Genomic DNA, 14244 nt, shown 5'->3' with positions numbered 1-14244 from the left:
GGAAAGTGGTCTTCAATTAGGTATTTAGGAAGTCTGGAAGGGAAGGCTAGAGGCAGTGTAGCAGGAAGATGCGGAGGCAGGGAAATTTATGTCACCAAATCCAAAATATATCATACAGTATTTCACACTCATCTGTGTAACGTTTTTGTTCTTCCATCTGTTGTTAATTAGTATATCCTCTTTCATGCATTGGGTTATTTTCACTTATGGGAAAGTTGAGAGTGTCTGTGCGTTTTAGTTGACTGGATCTTATGTCGAATGCCATGTGGTTATCGCGACTTCGCTCAACTTGCATTCTATGTTCTCAATATTCCTTTGATTGTCTTTTCTTCTTTCTTCCTTTTTTCATCTTCCTTTGATTCTTAATTTCATGATAAGTCGCTCGACAGGCCCTACACATACCAGAGTTCGTTGCATTTTACCAAGCTAATCTGTACTGGAAGTGAGTGGTTACTCTGGTCTTCGCCATTCCCCTCGACCGCGCCATACGGTAGTATGCTTTGGTCGTGGCTAACAGTATTGAGCGAGCTCTTCCTACGAAGAGTGTTAACGTATAGTTTGTGAAACAGCTTTAAAGAATCGCTTCAAGATGCCTCCCCGACGTGTCAGTGGCACCATGAAGAGTGGCACCAGATTGCCTGACTTCAAAGTAAGTAAGCCTTGACATGGATGAAACTGATTTAAACTAACTCTCTTCTCTTCAGGGTGCTTATCAGCATACTATTGAAATAGAAGAAGGCGAAACAACTTATCCAATCAAGCAAATGATAGAAGACATAACGGAGACTTTTGCTGTTTCACATTGGCGATATCCTAAACTCATAACTGATACAGTAACTATCTGCTCTTCTGGGAACAGAACAGTCAGAAAGGAAGAGATTGCTTATCTGAAAGAGGTATGGGCGAGACGAGAGCAGTCAGTTCTCCTCTTCTAAAATATATGAAACAAACGAGATTCCATCCTGATCTTCGATGTCCAGATATCCTAAATGCGTCAAACCGATGAAAGCGCAATTGGAAAGCGCAATTTCAAGCTCAACGTGCTACAGATGCTGATTTCGAAGTGGATTACATATGGGACCCAAATTCAGTTTTTGAAGATCTTCTCGAAGCGTTAGGTTTACCAAAAGTAATGCCCCCCTTTCAGAACAAGTTCGATAACCTAAGAATCAGACCTCCTCCACTGAGATTTGGTAACCTAGTAAAAATATCAAAGGAGGACATTCGTTTTCTCTACTTATGCATACGAACAGTGAGTGGATCATTATCCCGTTAGCTCAACCTGCTTGTTGATTCATATTTAGGTCAATACCCATGATATCATACACTCATCACAATCCCAGAAGCCCAAGCACATCATGCCGATTCATCCCAGTTTGGATTATGGTCAAGAGGCTGATATTATCGGGTGCAACTTGATTCACCCTGCTGGAAAACGAAGCTCCGGATGCTCTAAAGGGCAATGCGATACCACAGCGGAGGTTTTAGCTTACTTCCCTCTGATCAACGTCGGAGGTGATATATTTCAAGCCTCAACTATTTCTGTTAGTAATGCTTTAGATCGCGACAGAACTTTAAAACCTTTCCTCCATCCAAATCGAAAATGGAGTGTATCCGCTGGACTTGCAGCTCTCTGCCACGTTGGTCTACCTGACGCGTGGTACGATATAGACAGCTGGCTTTGGCAACATTTCAAGCCGCTATCAAGGATGGAAACTGTACATGGGACCTCTCAACAATTCCTAAAATCACCTTAAAAAAGGTTGCTCAAGATTTCGCAACGCCTGCATGTATGCCGAAGGGAAATAGACGTCTGTGTAGTGGTGGTATAGTTACTCGTCAAGTTAATAATCCCCAAGATGATAACGGTAAACCTTAAACTGTGGATTTTGACGAAGTCTTGGAAGCCGAAGAAGGAATCGCTCAGCAAGCTGAATCAAATGCAGCTGCTCAAGAGAGACTGTCAAGCGATAAAGAATCAATAATCGAAGCTTCCGACCAATCCCATTTGACACCGGCTGGACAAGAAGCAATAGAAGGTATTGAGAATCTGGACGCTTTAGTAGCGGGTATGGATGGCTCGCAGCTTACACGTAAGTTATTCAAGAATTAAGAAATTATCTACAGGAATTTTCAGTCTCTAACTGTCCGTTAGTCTCAAATCTCGCAAAAAGTCCCATCGATCCACAAGCTTTCATAGTGGTAGGCTCTCAGGTATGCATCAACGCTACTATGACTGAATTAGAAATTGACAAAAGGATTAGAGAGAGCAAAGATGTAGAGTATCTTGCAGGATTAAGGAAACACAAAGAATATATGAGTGAGATCAAAGGTCGAGTGGATGGTGTAATTGATGGAATGGAAAAAAAAAGTATCAGATAAAATGAGAAAACGATAAGCTCGCTAATTTAATATTGCTGAGAACCCTCGTGAACACATTAATTTGTATTCAGATTACTTGAAATACAAAAAGTTGCCTAATTCGTATACAAATGATCAAGCAGACCATTTCGCTGTAAGAGATGATATGCAGCTGAAATACAAATGAAATAGATCTATCATCCCATAACAAGCCTTTGCCTTATAGATATTTCGAAAGCTAGATCATCGAGAAAGACAGCCTGTACACTACCTTGGATCACAGTCGTACATTACTGCCCCACCCATTGACCGTACGATTGGTTACATGTGATTAATGCACAACACAAACATTTGAGATGTAGTTCGCCACAATGAGCAGATCTGTCTCAGAACGCTTTTTCAAAATGTCCTTCCCACATTGATTCACAAGTAGATCGTTATACCAGATTGTCATGGATTGCAAACAGAGCATTTTTGAGTTTGCAGCCTCAAAATCTACAGAAAACTTCTGCTCTAATGCCTCGATGTGCGTTGCAGCTTGTAAAACGTATAGGGAGTTTTATGAATAAATCGCTGCTTGCTGGCATAGCACAGTGGTAGTGCGCCTGACTACGATGTTCCCATTCAAAAAATCAGGAGGTCGAGGGTTCGAACCCCTTTGTCGGTTCAATTTCGTGTTCTTTTTGCCTTTTTCGAGTTCTCCTTTCAATTTGGAGACGATAGAGCCTCTTTTTGCCTATATACGATCGAAGGAAGAGGGTAGGAAGGGAATCCTTCCCTGTGTTGCATCTTCGCCTTCTTATGCATGGAACTTGATCCACAACCTATCCCTGTGATGTCTACTACATCATTGAGTTAGTTTGGTATCGATTGTAGCGAAGATAGAATTGACCTTTGTATTTTAAGGCATGAGATCTATGAGAATTCCAAAATTCTTCGAAGCGCGGAACAGGAATGCCACCTTCACCTGCTTCATTCGCGACCCATGTCATATGCAGGCTTTCCGTTGGTTTCCTGGTCTGTGAGCGTAGTCCATCAGCAAGGGGACATGCTCGAGCAATATAACCTGTACACATGGGACATTCATACCTCAGCTGTTATGGTATAATTTTACAACGTGAACAGGGGATATTAACGTAAAAACCATCACCATAGCGAATTGTTCTCATATATTATCAGGGTGCTGGCGGTTTCAGGGAAACGGCCTAGGCACCAAAGTTTCCAAACTTTCAGCTCTGCTTACACATACGGTAGTAACATTAAGCAATCCGGAGTCGATCTTGCTCACAACCATCGAAAGTACATCCTATAGATAAGGCATCTTTTTATAGTTTTTATGTTAATTCTTCTCATGCTTTCACCGGATCATGCTTTCTCGAGATAACGAGAATATCATGCACCGCATGTAGTCACCGCTAACAAGCGCTTTTCAAAGTAACTCTCGAAATGTTTCTGTATATCCTCACTCACTCGATGAAATATGTGAACAAAATATTGTCTGCATTGGGCGCTTATACTTCTGGGGCTGCAAGGAAGGAACATATAGCATCACGACTGTTACCATCTCGTCATCAATTTGTCCCCGTGTCTAGACATCTCACCGAAAGACCCTTTTATAGTGGGAAATATACACAAGAACGGCAGATTTAAGCATCTGTTTTTATGGCAACTACTGTACGATTCTCACACACAAAAATAAACATGCATGTAACGATTACCCAATTAAACCTGTTAAGCACCACTTTTGACCATTGATTTCACTTTTTTACCTCTTTCATCGGTGTTTCATTCCGAAATCTAGGTTGAGATCCCTTGCTAGCGTATGCCCTACGGCTATACACACCCCATCTCATAATTGTTAGTCTTAATCGCCATCATCCTGAGATTGTAGCGAAATTTCCGCATCATCACCTACTCGGCCCCCTTTTCGATTGTGTGTATTTCTCAACCCATCTCTTTCATCATACAAAAAAGGTCAAATTATTGTGTAAATAGGGACCAAGCGTTAAGATTAGTCCCATTCAATTTTGGTAAACTAGGTTAATTAACTTTTGTGATTAGACAATTATAGACCCTTAGATCATTTCAATTCATACTGTAACTCATAAATAGGTGTCACCTTGAAGAATCTCAACTTTTAGGCTCAAAACGCAAAAATCTATCTGAAGATCTGGATTTATTCTTCCGTTCGCAACGATTGCTGTGATTTCAACATTCTCGAATACACATTATTCATATCATTACTATCGTTGGTAACCACTGTAAAATCTATTCACGAAATTTAGTCATCATAATGCAACAGCAACCTCCACATCAAGATGATTGGCAGAATCAGCAATCAGGTGAAATACCTCTGACAGGTTGGTACCCAAGTCAAGATTACAGTGACGATTGGAGTCAACTATCACAACAGCCATCCCCACAGCAATCACAACAGCAGCAGCAGCAGCATCAACAGCAGATAAATCATATCCCCTATCAGCAAGCGACTCCTATCGATAATGTTATATATCAGCAGAATTTTAGAGACGAAGAAAGCGAATCTAGGAGATTATCTGGAGCACCTAGTAGTTTTGGAGATAAAGCTTCGTCTTCGCCTGAAGAAGGTGGTGCAGGAGGATCAGAGCCGCCAGGATCAAGTCGACTTGCTACATTAAATCCCCCATTGTCGAGTTCGTCATCTGGTAAGTATTTTCATCTACTTCTGCTCATGTATGGGCTGACAACGATATAGGAGATTTGAATGGGTTGATGTCCCAAGGGTGAGCCTCTTTCATAGTCTCAGTCGTTAATAGCACAGCTAAACATTCTCGATAGATCGCAACAATCATTAAGTCATCGGCAAGGCAGTTCGTGTGAGTGTACATAACTCATATTTGGAAACACGTTAACCGACTAGGTCACACAGACTCCGGTCCATCTGGTATCCCCTCTTTAGAAAATATCGCTCCTTCAGGAACTTCTCTGCGGCGAGGGATGTGAGTTACTCATAGTTGAACATACAACACAAGCCAAACTGATATATAATCGGAATAGGGCATGCAAATTCTGTCGTCGGAGGAAGCTAGTAAGTCACTTAGCAGGAGTAGAATTGTCTGTTCTTAAATTCATTTTAAACCTCAATTGTCTTCTTAGCGATGTTCCGGTGAACGGCCGGCATGTTCCAGTTGTGTTAAATATAAACAAGAATGTGAATATCAACCTCCAGCAAAAGCGCAAAAGGTACAGGCATTAGAATCTCGAGTCGGTAAGTGGAAATGTTTTCCCATCATTGTTCAACACATATACTAATGACACCCCTATTACAGCTGAATTATCAGATTATATAAGTCAAGGTATAAATCCGAATATCAACACAGCATTTAGTTCACAACCTTTAACATTTGATGAAAATGGTATCCCACAGCCTATTTATGATGGATCTTACCAAAATGACACTCAAGCACAATATCAATATCTCAATTACGCATTACCCAGTAACGAAGGTACTTCAACTTTCACGCCTAATTTAGATATAAATGGTCAGGCATTCAGTGGATATGCTCCTGATCAAACTCAACGAGGTCTACCTACAACTTTCCCTCAACCTGATTCACAATACTCATATCCAGCATTCGCAGATAACACACCGATCATTCCTTCTCTGAGTGATCAGCTACCTCACAGTCAGCCAATACAGCAAACCCAACAACCATTCCCCCAGACATACAACTCACTCCTGTCATCTAACCCATCGACTACAAATGCTTTTACCCAGACATCCAGCGAGAACGGAATATCTTCGAATTTCACATATCCTACCAATCCCACAACACAACGTCAATTACCCCAATCATCGTATCAAGTACCGGCTATAATACCTTCACAAGCTGAAATCCCTACCATGCCCAATATGGCGCAGCCGTTTATACCACAACCCTCACTCAACTCTGACACTTCTTCCACACCTACACAAATAGTAAATACACCTAGTAATAGCGGTAGTACACCTGGATCTTCTATTATACATGCACCACCAGGATCACAAGCTATGTCATTTGAATTAGCAAGTTTGCGGTATACAGCTGAAATACCTGAAGTTGATCCAGTTGATAAATTAACGGAAAGATTAGGCGAATTTTTATTCAGTCCAGCAACTGATAATTCTAATTCTGGATCTGGATCAAATATCAAAGAAGAGTTATATGATGACGAAATCACCAACGGTAATAATATAGGTTTAGGGAAAAAGAGGAGAACAGGTAAAAATCATACTGGACAATGGTCAAATGGTACAAATCAGAGACCAGATGGTCCAAATAGAACTTCTCTATTTAGAAGTAGAGTAGAAACTGATGGTTTGAGGGATGAGCATCGTAAAAAATTGTAAGTAAGATTGTGGCCCTTCTCTGCCGTCATGGTTATCAAGATAGAAACGTATCATATGTTGATCACCCTCTATCATAGGCTTGACGTATTCCTCGGCCATTGTAGACTTTTCTTCGAGATGAGCATACCTCGTTTCTGGTATAGAATGACTTTTCATGATAGGAGAAGACCAAGTTTGGCTTTGTTGAATGCGATGGTGAGTAGACTCATAATCACTACTTGAGATCTTAAGCTTACATATGAACACCAACAGTATTTATGGGCAACAAGAATGACAGCTTCACCGAACCTAGCAGCAATGGAAGCTCATTTCTTCGCCGAAGCATGTAGACATCTTGATTCAGCTGGACCAAATAGTGATCGCCTGATTGACGCTGTAAAAGCTGCCATGCTGTTATGTGCCTATGCGTACACAAATGGAAGACATCACGAGGTGAGTATAGATCACCGCATGATTGTGCGAATTGGCAAAAGTTGACTGGTTGGCTATTCTAGGGATGGTTGATTGCTGGTTTGGCAGTTCGGTAAGCCATCAAGTAAATGGTTACAAAGTACCGTAGCTGACAGGAACAATCATAGTCTTGTGACATCTACAGGCATTCATCAAATTCCGTCTCTTACATTTAGACCACAACAACCGGACAATCCATTCTTGAGAAATAGAGTGCACCTTCTGCCTGCTCCTGAAGATGCAGTCGAATTAGCAGAAAGGGTACATGCCTTGTAAGTGATTTGTCGGATTCTATTCCGATGTTTTGGCTAATTTGTTTCCTGATATCCAGTTGGTGTGTCTATGCTATCGAGAAATGTGGTGCATTCGCTACTGGTTTCCCTTCATCATTGCGAGATGAAGAGATTGCAACGCCATTCGGTAGACCACTTGATGAGATCGCATCGGTGAGTTATCTGCATGAGACAAATTGACGTTATATCGGAATCTGTTCTTAATACACGTCATCGCAACAGCAAACCGTCACTTCTCAAGACGATGTTACGATCAGAGATCTATATCAAGGTACTGCTTATGCCCATCCTGATGGAGATTCACCATAGTGAGTTAGGCTAGCAAAATTCGTTTCCTTTGGACTTATAGCTGATATGGTGTGCGTTGATTAGTATTCGATGGATTAAGGCTGTAAGTATCTTCAATTATCATTCGTTCTCTGTTGCTGACTTGACTTGTAATAGGTAACGATTCTGGAAAGAGCGTCAAAATTAGCATTCCTTTCTCCAGCAGTAGATTCAGAATATACGCAAGCTTGGAATTCATTTGGCAATAAATTAAGTCAATCATCAACGAGTGGATCACCTCAACCTAATCCACCACCTGCATGGATGAATCAACCTAAATATAAAAATCCCAAAGATTATGAAGAATGTTCAAAAGCTTTAAAACACTATATGATAAGTTTAGGTATAGATGGTATTTCACCTATTGAAAGAAGAAGAATGGCTGAAAGTGAAGGTTCAGTAGAACCTGTTATCAAAAGTCATACCGTTTTATTAGTAGGTGCCAACAACCAGTTCCCATTGCAGATAAATGGATCCAATGACGATGGTTGCTGATTGTCAGATAATCTAATTAGCACCATCAAACTTGCGCTATTGAAATGCTAATGCATGATATCAATTCTTTGGATGTTGATAACAGCGTTGCGGTAGTTGCAGGTAGAAGATCGGCCGAATTGATCAAGGCTTTACCACCTATCGTGAGTTTTTTTCTTCAAACCGAATGAAGTGGTGTTTTGCCCTCATAGAGATAGTAGTATGCGGTACTAACTATAAGTCATATCGCATAGCCATCTCAAGAAGTCGATGCCCAAGTTATCTTAGTTTGGTGTATGATTGTTAAGTTGCTCATAAAGGAATTAAGAAGATGTATTAAATTAGGTGATTATACAGGTAAGTTGACACTAGATCAAAAGCATCTTGGAAAAGCTCAAACTGATCAATCCATCAACCTGCTTAGCTTCGCGACCTATTGAAGAGGATATTGACATTATAGTCACAGAGATGGGTAGAGTAGGTCAAACGATGCATATTGCGTAAGTTCAAGATCGATATAAGGTAATATGTATGAATTGAGTAAAGGGGGACTGAATCTTACCATTCTCCTTTATGTGTATAGTCGTGTTCAAAGTAAAGCAATGGCCGATTTCAAGAAAGCTGCGTTGACTCCTTAGACCGAAAATGGATTACTATGTGGTAGTGCTACCCGAGACAACATACATACCATATAATTGACTATTATCCTGCATTATTCGAACCATTTGTCACTCTGTAGCATAGTCATAGACATACTATTGTATTGTTATAAATGCATTGCATACATTCTAGACCTCACATAATAATACAACTAATTATTTTCATCTAATCTATTCTAACTGAGTCTTGCCTACTTGATAATTTACCCCTTACATTGATCTACATAACCTTGATTCCAACCAATACCACCCACAATAGCTAAAACAATTAGATGACCTAAAATTATACTTGAGCCTAGATAAAACCATTTATATTTCGGTGATTTTATTGTTCTTGATTCAACAACAAAAGTGGAAACAGTTGATAGACAACCACAAAAACCTTGTTGTATTGAATTTAATCCATTACATCTTACAATATTTCCTTGTGAAGTAGGTCTACGTTGTTCAGCAAAAGTTATACTAATTATTGTAGTAGCTAAGATATTAGCTATAAAAGTACCTATTGGAAATTTATCTAAAAAATTTGGTTTTGTATTTAATTTTGATAAATAAAATCTTAAAATTGTTCCTGGTGGTGCCAGTAATAAAGGAAAAATAACATTATGTCTCCAATTTTTTGGACCCAAGAAATAAAGTAATAAGATAATGAGATATGATAGGAATGCTGTTGATATCCAAATTAAATCTATTATAGGTGTTTGTGAAGAAGATAATTTGTTTCCGTATGAACGTGATTTTTTATTTGCCTTTTCAGGATCTGGATCACTGTTATTGTCGTTATTGCTATTCTCATTACTTTGTATTCGTATTTCCTCCGATGAGGTAGAAGATCCATTCGAAATTGAATTGGGTATTCTATCTGGGATGACAGATCCTTTCCTTGATTTTCTATCTGTGAGTGACTTCAATGATGGCAAACAGCCTGATAAATGTTCCCCGAATCGCAACGAAGCTATAGCAATAGCAGAAGTTGATAAGGAATAAACTACACCATCTACCGTCTATGATGAGAAGAATATAACAAAGTTTGTTTAGCAAGTACAACTTGATATGCTGATAAGCAGTAGACGAGGGATTGTTTCTTCTGCTTTATTTGGTTCTGTATAGATCAATACTCACATCATGTAACCCTTTTCTATTATATTTATCGAAATTACTAAATGATAAATAACCTTCCAGCATCCAGGATGAAAATGTAGTCACTGAACCTGCTATACCTGTAGTCAAGAAGGTGTATATCGGTGGATATCTGCAGATCAATCATGCACATAAAGTATCAAGTTAGCATATATCGATTTGTTATTGGTCGAGTCTTGTTTGTGGTTCACTTACACCGATATAATCTCATTTTTCCTAGCCAATGATAATCCCATAATACCACTTCCAATACCTTGTGACCAAGCTAAAGCGTAGATTACTTTCCCATCGTCTAAAGTAGGACAGTATGATATTAGCAATGACCACTGTTTGACAAAATCCCCACTTTACTCTTCTGTCCGTCCTGATTTTTACTGAAAACTTACATGTACCTAAACCAGTTAAACCTAGTCTAATCAAGCATCCTAAAAAACTAGCTAATACTAAACCCGAATAATGTGCTAGTAATCTCAATTTAGTAACTTCTTCTTTTGGCGGTGGTGCATTCTCTTCAGGCGCTTTTGGTGATTCAGGTCTAGGTGGTCTAGGTATTTCCGGGTCTTCAGAGATGGTTGATGATGATCTTATGTGTGATTGTCTGGTTGATCTTTGTCTTGATAGTGAGTGAGAATGTGATGATGCCGTCGTTGGATGAACGGGATCGTTATTTGCAGGTTCGAGGCTAGCACCATTAGAAGGCGAAGCTGTTCGTTCCATTTTGCTTGCCTCTCACCTACTTATTTGTTCTACGTATCCTATATCGATAGACGCGTTGAACGTACCATTGTACTGATTCCTTTGAGATGGATCCAACCTTGAAATACATAAAAAAAGCATGAAGAAGTCTCATTGAAAACTTGACCAGTGTTTTTACTTTTTTTCTCGGTAAACAGCTGGAACTCAGGCACATACATGACGTCTATTTTTGGAACAGACAGCCTAGCGGTTTGTCATTTTCTGCTGCAAATTCAATATCTACCGCTCAATCAATTTAATGCATATTGTAGTATTAAGAATGCGTGAATAATCTAAGATTCGTTATAAAGGTATTATACATGCAGTAGTATATGTTATATGTTACAGTGATTATCAATGATGATGGTTTATGTGGCAATATAATTCTTCTCCTGATGATACACAACCTATTCCCATACTCTGCCGTTAGGAATAATAAATTCACCTCTTCTCCATTTTTCAAGTGTCAACCTAAGTTTCTGTCGTGCTGCCTCACTATCACCTTTGATCTTACCTTCACCTAATCCTTCTCTTTCGATCACTTCCCAGATTTTACCCATTTGACCATTCCCATAAACCCTTACAGCTTCGTGACCCGTTATATCTATCCATGTGGAGACTAAATGAGCTATAGGAGGATAAGATGGCAACGGATCTCGAAGTGCCAGAGCAAGCCATGTCCATGCAGATGGAAATCGTAACTCAGGTATGATGAGAGTTTCGAGTTGAGTCGGTGTAGGGGGCGAAGTGGATACTGTCGGTATAAGAGATGCTAAGGGTGTTTGGAGAATAGCAAAGTACAAAGTACATGTACCGGCCATTCTTGAAATGTATTCTGCTACAGATTCATCTGAACCTCGACCAGTAGATTTCTCGTATTCCTCACGTGATTGACCCTAATCCATGACAAGGAGAATCAGTATATGGGTTATCCTGTTACATCAAATTGTATATACTCACATTCTGTCGAGCTGGATAGTACGGTATTACCCAGGGGCACTTCTTCACAAATCTAGCGAACACGACTTCACCTAAAGCGGCATGCCCACGTAGAAGTAAACCCAATACAATCCTTGCCAAAGGGAACGCAGCATCGGCTTTGGCGTTGACCTCTGATTCAGCTTGTTTGATCAGAGCTTTAGAAAGATGGGAAAGCAGATATTCATATGCTTTAGATATGTCGTCATTTAAACTGATAGGTGTAGAAGCTGAAGGGGGGGATGGAAGTTGTTCTGAAAGGATCGCATGGAGGTCGTTGGTCTACACATACGTCAGCCATAAAATATCTGCTAAATCACTTCCAGAAATTCACTTACAACTCTGACAATAACCTTCTGATCATTAGTCACCTGACCCAAGAATCTGGTCATCAACCTCATGCCCTGTTTCAGAGCCGTTCTTATCGCCCTATCATTTTTAACGGGTTCTATTATCGTTGATTTCAACCATTTCTGCTTCTGTACCCATTTCCGCCATTCTGATCCAGCTCTGTCTTTTTCTTCAGCTACTTTAGCTTGAGCAGCTTCTTGAGCAGCTTCTTCTTCTTTCCTAGCGGACAGCTTTCTTTCTTCTTCCTCCTTAACCGCCTGAGCTGAACGTTGTTGTTCAGCTTGATCTTTAGCTAGTTTTTCTGCTTCCTCTTTTTGAGCTAAAGCTAATTTTTCAGCTTGAGCAGCCCGAGCTTCATCCTCTGCTTTTTGTCGTTTGGCTGCTGCTGTAGTGGCCGCTGCTAATTCAGCTTCTCTACGTTCGACATCTTTGATAGCAGCATCGATATCCTGGAAATGATAACTCAGCATACCAAATAATACGATACAGCGTCTTCAGACCACTTACGTCCCACAATTTCTTTTCTCTTTCTCTAAATTTCCTCTCTAATTCTTCTTCCTCCCTGTCATGTTTCATAGACATTCCTTCTAACATCTTCCTCAATTCTTCGGCTTCTTTGGCTAGTCTAGCTTCTTCCTGAGATTGAATCCTTGCTCTAGCATTTGTAGCGATATTTCTGATTTCCCCTCTTCTCTGGTTGGCTTGCTTCTGACCATCCCTCTATATAGATAATTAGTATAGGTGGATAAGTATAAGTATAACGGTAAATATTGATACTTACCCAAGCTTCCTGATCAGCTGTTTTAAGCCAATCGTCAAACTGATTTACCCTCTCATCGTTATAGTCGTTATTCAGTGTCGGTATAGACTTTCGAGGGGTTATGACTTTATAAGATAGAGATGCAATCAATTTCGATTTCCCTTTTCCTTTAATATCTTTGGGTGAACTAAACCGTATATTCAAATTAGCTATCTTCCAGGATAAGGGTCAAGATAGCTCACGACTTCTCCTTCTTTTCTTTAGAGTGAGGCTGACTCTGACTCTTCTTCTTCACTATGTCCCATTCATCATCTAAGCCAAAATTTACTTCGTCTTCAGAGTTAAGATCTTCCTCTTCAGACGTTTCATAAGCTGTTAAAATGTTTCTTCCTAATGTAGAACGGGGATTTCGGCTGAGTAAAGCATCATTGGGATTGTTAGTAGCGGCAAAGTCGATGCATAAATAGGGATTGTACTGGTTATGAGGACTTACGAAGGTGAAAGAGCGAATTCTTCATCAGATGAGATAGAGTAATCTAGAGATGAGATTGAATCATCATCTGATGAATCTTCTAAAGCGAATTTGCCCATATTTGCATTGGCTGATGGGCCAGCCTTCTAAGAACCTGCGTTCAGCTGTAGAATGATTCCTATCGAGTTTCTGCTCCGGAATGTTTAGTGAAGATGCAAGCCGTGACAATTATATCGTGCAGTATTAACATTTTACAAACAGTAAACATAATCTTAACTTATCTGTCAACGAGAAGTGCAGGAGGCGCGACTTAAATTGGGGGTTCACATAAACATTCTGGTAACGTTACAATAACAGCATCTCATGAAGAGGGCTGCTCATCATGAGGAGGAGAAGATCCTTGTCATATCATATAAATACTACTTATCTTGTCTACGAGATCCTTGGTAACTTCCTCAATGGTTTTCCCTGTAGTATCAGCTTCAGTCCCAAATCGATGTATGATGAACTCCTTCCTCATCCATTCCAAAGTTTCTACATTGGTCAACTTCGTGTTACCCTCAACGTATCTTTCAGGTTTTACCAATCTCTCGGAGATTTCATCCAATGAGCATTTCACAATGACAGAGATCAATCTACCATTCACCTTCTTAACAAATTCAGAATATTCCGACATCACCCCCGGACCTGTGGTTGCGGTTGTTTGACATTCAGTGAAGAATGGTATCGACGGAATATGAAAAATATAATCGGAAAGTGTATTGAAGACCGCTGATCTCTGACATAAATCGGATATTAGGGGATTAGTAGACGGTGTCTTTGATTATGTTCAGAACGGAGAAAAAGGTCTTACTAATGCTTCACGAAGTGGTTGA

At 39.9% G+C, this 14244-nt stretch overlaps 4 protein-coding genes and 1 non-coding gene across 5 annotated transcripts; 3 read left to right on the top strand and 2 right to left on the bottom strand.

Annotated features, from left to right (window-relative positions):
• Nucleotides 1–589: 589 nt before the first annotated feature.
• L201_001633 (uncharacterized protein) lies at nucleotides 590–2382 on the top strand (the record flags this gene model as incomplete). Its single annotated transcript, XM_066217420.1, has 7 exons — nucleotides 590–649; nucleotides 705–896; nucleotides 1010–1201; nucleotides 1305–1644; nucleotides 1698–1868; nucleotides 1947–2093; nucleotides 2156–2382. The coding sequence occupies 7 exons, from the start codon at nucleotides 590–592 to the stop codon at nucleotides 2380–2382; spliced, it is 1329 nt and encodes a 442-aa protein (XP_066073517.1).
• Nucleotides 2383–2940: 558 nt separating this feature from the next.
• On the top strand, nucleotides 2941–3031 carry L201_001632. Its single transcript has one exon. It is a non-coding gene; the product is annotated as a tRNA-Arg (tRNA).
• A 1623-nt stretch (nucleotides 3032–4654) lies between these two features.
• On the top strand, nucleotides 4655–8912 carry L201_001631 (uncharacterized protein; the record flags this gene model as incomplete). Its single annotated transcript, XM_066217419.1, has 19 exons — nucleotides 4655–5045; nucleotides 5096–5123; nucleotides 5179–5216; nucleotides 5270–5339; nucleotides 5398–5428; nucleotides 5497–5608; nucleotides 5670–6726; nucleotides 6808–6925; nucleotides 6983–7162; nucleotides 7225–7253; nucleotides 7309–7452; nucleotides 7512–7626; nucleotides 7696–7781; nucleotides 7846–7864; nucleotides 7918–8235; nucleotides 8316–8438; nucleotides 8529–8631; nucleotides 8699–8774; nucleotides 8858–8912. The coding sequence occupies 19 exons, from the start codon at nucleotides 4655–4657 to the stop codon at nucleotides 8910–8912; spliced, it is 3093 nt and encodes a 1030-aa protein (XP_066073516.1).
• A 224-nt stretch (nucleotides 8913–9136) lies between these two features.
• Nucleotides 9137–10790, bottom strand: L201_001630 (uncharacterized protein; the record flags this gene model as incomplete). Its single annotated transcript, XM_066217418.1, has 4 exons — nucleotides 9137–9937; nucleotides 10056–10185; nucleotides 10269–10365; nucleotides 10460–10790. 4 exons carry the CDS (start codon nucleotides 10788–10790, stop codon nucleotides 9137–9139), a joined length of 1359 nt encoding a protein of 452 aa, XP_066073515.1.
• A 425-nt stretch (nucleotides 10791–11215) lies between these two features.
• L201_001629 (uncharacterized protein) lies at nucleotides 11216–13488 on the bottom strand (the record flags this gene model as incomplete). The annotated part of the gene is made up of 7 exons (XM_066217417.1): nucleotides 11216–11704; nucleotides 11769–12068; nucleotides 12125–12586; nucleotides 12645–12857; nucleotides 12919–13084; nucleotides 13140–13310; nucleotides 13391–13488. The coding sequence occupies 7 exons, from the start codon at nucleotides 13486–13488 to the stop codon at nucleotides 11216–11218; spliced, it is 1899 nt and encodes a 632-aa protein (XP_066073514.1).
• Nucleotides 13489–14244: the final 756 nt, after the last annotated feature.

Source organism: Kwoniella dendrophila, chromosome 2, assembly GCF_036810415.1.
Source record: "Kwoniella dendrophila CBS 6074 chromosome 2, complete sequence".
Lineage (NCBI taxonomy): Eukaryota > Fungi > Basidiomycota > Tremellomycetes > Tremellales > Cryptococcaceae > Kwoniella > Kwoniella dendrophila.
This window is presented reverse-complemented; position numbering and strand designations above follow the sequence as displayed.